Source organism: Ailuropoda melanoleuca, unplaced genomic scaffold (assembly GCF_002007445.2).
Source record: "Ailuropoda melanoleuca isolate Jingjing unplaced genomic scaffold, ASM200744v2 unplaced-scaffold39904, whole genome shotgun sequence".
Lineage (NCBI taxonomy): Eukaryota > Metazoa > Chordata > Mammalia > Carnivora > Ursidae > Ailuropoda > Ailuropoda melanoleuca.
Genome location: NW_023211508.1, coordinates 1 through 2,242, shown reverse-complemented (window position 1 = coordinate 2,242; position 2,242 = coordinate 1). Strand labels below are relative to the sequence as shown.

The window sequence follows — 2,242 nt, the reverse complement described above, 5'->3', positions numbered from 1 at the left end:
TTGTGTTAGGGCGCCTCTGCCGCCGCTGTCTGTGCCTGCGGGGCCCGGGGCTCCTCAGGCGGGGGGTCCACGTTGGAGAAATTCATCTCCAGGATGTATCCTCCTGGATAGAGAGGGGCCCCTGGAATTCCACCTCACAGAACCTGCACTTGAGAGTGTAGATGTTGCCAACGAATTTGACCAGTGATGTTTGGGGGGGCCGGGGTACCAGGGAGGGGACCGGCCGGACCCGGGGCGGGGGTTGCCGCACCTCCTCCAGCTTCTGCTGTAGATCATTGGCCTCTTCGCCCCCTCGTACTGCAGAGGCATCTGGAGGGCGGGCTTGTCGGCGCTCAAATTCTGAGGTGGGGAAAGGTGAAGAGAGGGATAGGAGATAAGCCAGAGGGCAAGACTCCTGGGAAGGTTCCTGCCTTTAGCAAGCAAGGGGTGGAGGCTGTGGGGAACTGTAAGACAGGGCAGCTGGTGATTGGATGCTGCCTAGGCCTCAGGACAGGTGGCATGGTGCCCAGATGCGAGAACAGGCGAGCAACTGGGGAAGTGACTAAGGGCAGATGCACAGTGGAGAACCCCAGTGACAGGCACCCCCCACCCTCAAAACCCCCTCCCACTAGCACTCACTGTTGATGTTCTGCCGCTGGTGCTCCTCGGCCTTGACAGCGCCTGGTGGGCTGGCTGCCAGAGGCCGCTCACCACTGTCAGCTGCCCGGCCAGCCTCAGGCCCTGGCTCACCCCCAGCGCTGCGGCCCACCACAGCCAGGCCCCCGGGTGCCAGCCCGAGGGGTGGCCGCTTGTCGCTGTCACGGCCGTGGCCGGCGCTGCGGAACTTCTTGGTGAAGGGGCGGCCGCCCTGGATGTAGCTGCGGTAGGCCCCCACCTTCTGGGGCCGGTGCTTGATCCATTCGCTCAGTGTCTCAATGGGTGAGCCGTTCACACACCACTCGGTCACGCCAAATTGCCGCAGGTGCGCCCGTGCGTGGCTGGCCAGGGCCTTGCGGTTTTCGAAGTAAAGGCCACACAGCTCACAGCAGGCCTCAGTGGAGGAGTGGGAGGTCTTCTCGTGGAGGGTCTTTGCCTTGAAGGGCAGTTCGGTCTGGATGTAGGTCTTGGCCTTGACCTCTGCTGGGAGGAGGCGGTCCTCCTGCAGGGGCCGCTTGGCTGCCACTGAGCCCAGGTAGCCAGTGGCTGAGGGCTTGGCACCAGTGATAGGTGCCAAGCTGAGCTCTCGAGGAACCTGGGCCCGCCCAGCTCCTGGTGTGCCTGGGCGGCCAGCCATTGGCGCCAGTGGCAGGGGGGCCTGCACAGGCCCAGGAGTAGGCGTGGGAGGCCCATCCTCAGCCAAGGCAGGGGCCAGGTCTCCGGCTGGCGGCTCTTTCTTGATGAGGCACGGTTTGGACTTCTTCTTGAGGATCTCCCGCAGCGTGTCAATGGGCGAGCCGTTGACAGACCACTCGGTCACGCCCATCTGCCGCAGGTGGGAGCGCGCGTGGCTCGACAGGCCCTTGCGGTTCTCGAAGAACTCACCGCAGAACTCACAGCGGATGTCACGCACAGGCTCTGCCCGGGACGACAGGTTCAGGGGGGCCATGTCTTCCCGTGGTGCCGCCCAGGGACCCTCTGATGGGTGTGGCACCCCATGAAGGGCCCCTGGCAGCATCTCCCGTTTGATCTCCACCCGCATTTGTTCAGGCTTCAGCTTCTTGGGCAGGGAGGGTGCAGCCAGGCCTGGGAACATCTTCCGGGCCGTGGGAGGAGGAGAGGCAGTTGGTGAGTGGCCCAGGGGGCTGCCTGGTGGCGGAGGCAACTTCTTGGCCAGGGGTGAGAGGTGAAGGTCTGCGGGGCTGCGGGCTTCCAGCGAGCTGCCAGGACCTCCGCTGCCCACCACCTTGGCCAGGCCTTTCGGGCTCGGCCCTGGTGGGTTAGGGGGGCCGCCAGGCCGGGACTGGGTCCGTCTCTTGAGGATCTCCCGTAGTGTGTCAATGGGTGAGCCGTTGACATACCACTCGGTCACGCCCATCTGCCGCAGGTGTGAGCGTACGTGACTTGATAGACCCTTGCGGTTCTCGAAGAACTCACCACAGAATTCACAGCGGATGTCTCGAGCTGGCTCTGGGCCCGAGGAGAGGTTGAGAGGAGACGGCTCCACATCAGAGGCCCAGAAAATGCCGGCAGCTGCGGCGGCCGAGAGGTCCTGCTTCCCCCAGGGGCTGGCCGTACCCGCGGCCTTCAGCTTGGCCTTCTTGGC

At 64.6% G+C, this 2,242-nt stretch overlaps 1 protein-coding gene across 1 annotated transcript; it reads right to left on the bottom strand.

Moving 5' to 3' along the window:
• On the bottom strand, positions 1-2,239 carry LOC109488834 (protein Wiz-like; the record flags this gene model as incomplete). Its single annotated transcript, XM_034651462.1, is given in 3 exon segments — positions 1-100; positions 103-339; positions 619-2,239. Coding segments are annotated over 3 exon segments (1,953 nt in total), but the record flags the coding sequence as incomplete, so codon positions are not given.
• Positions 2,240-2,242: the final 3 nt, after the last annotated feature.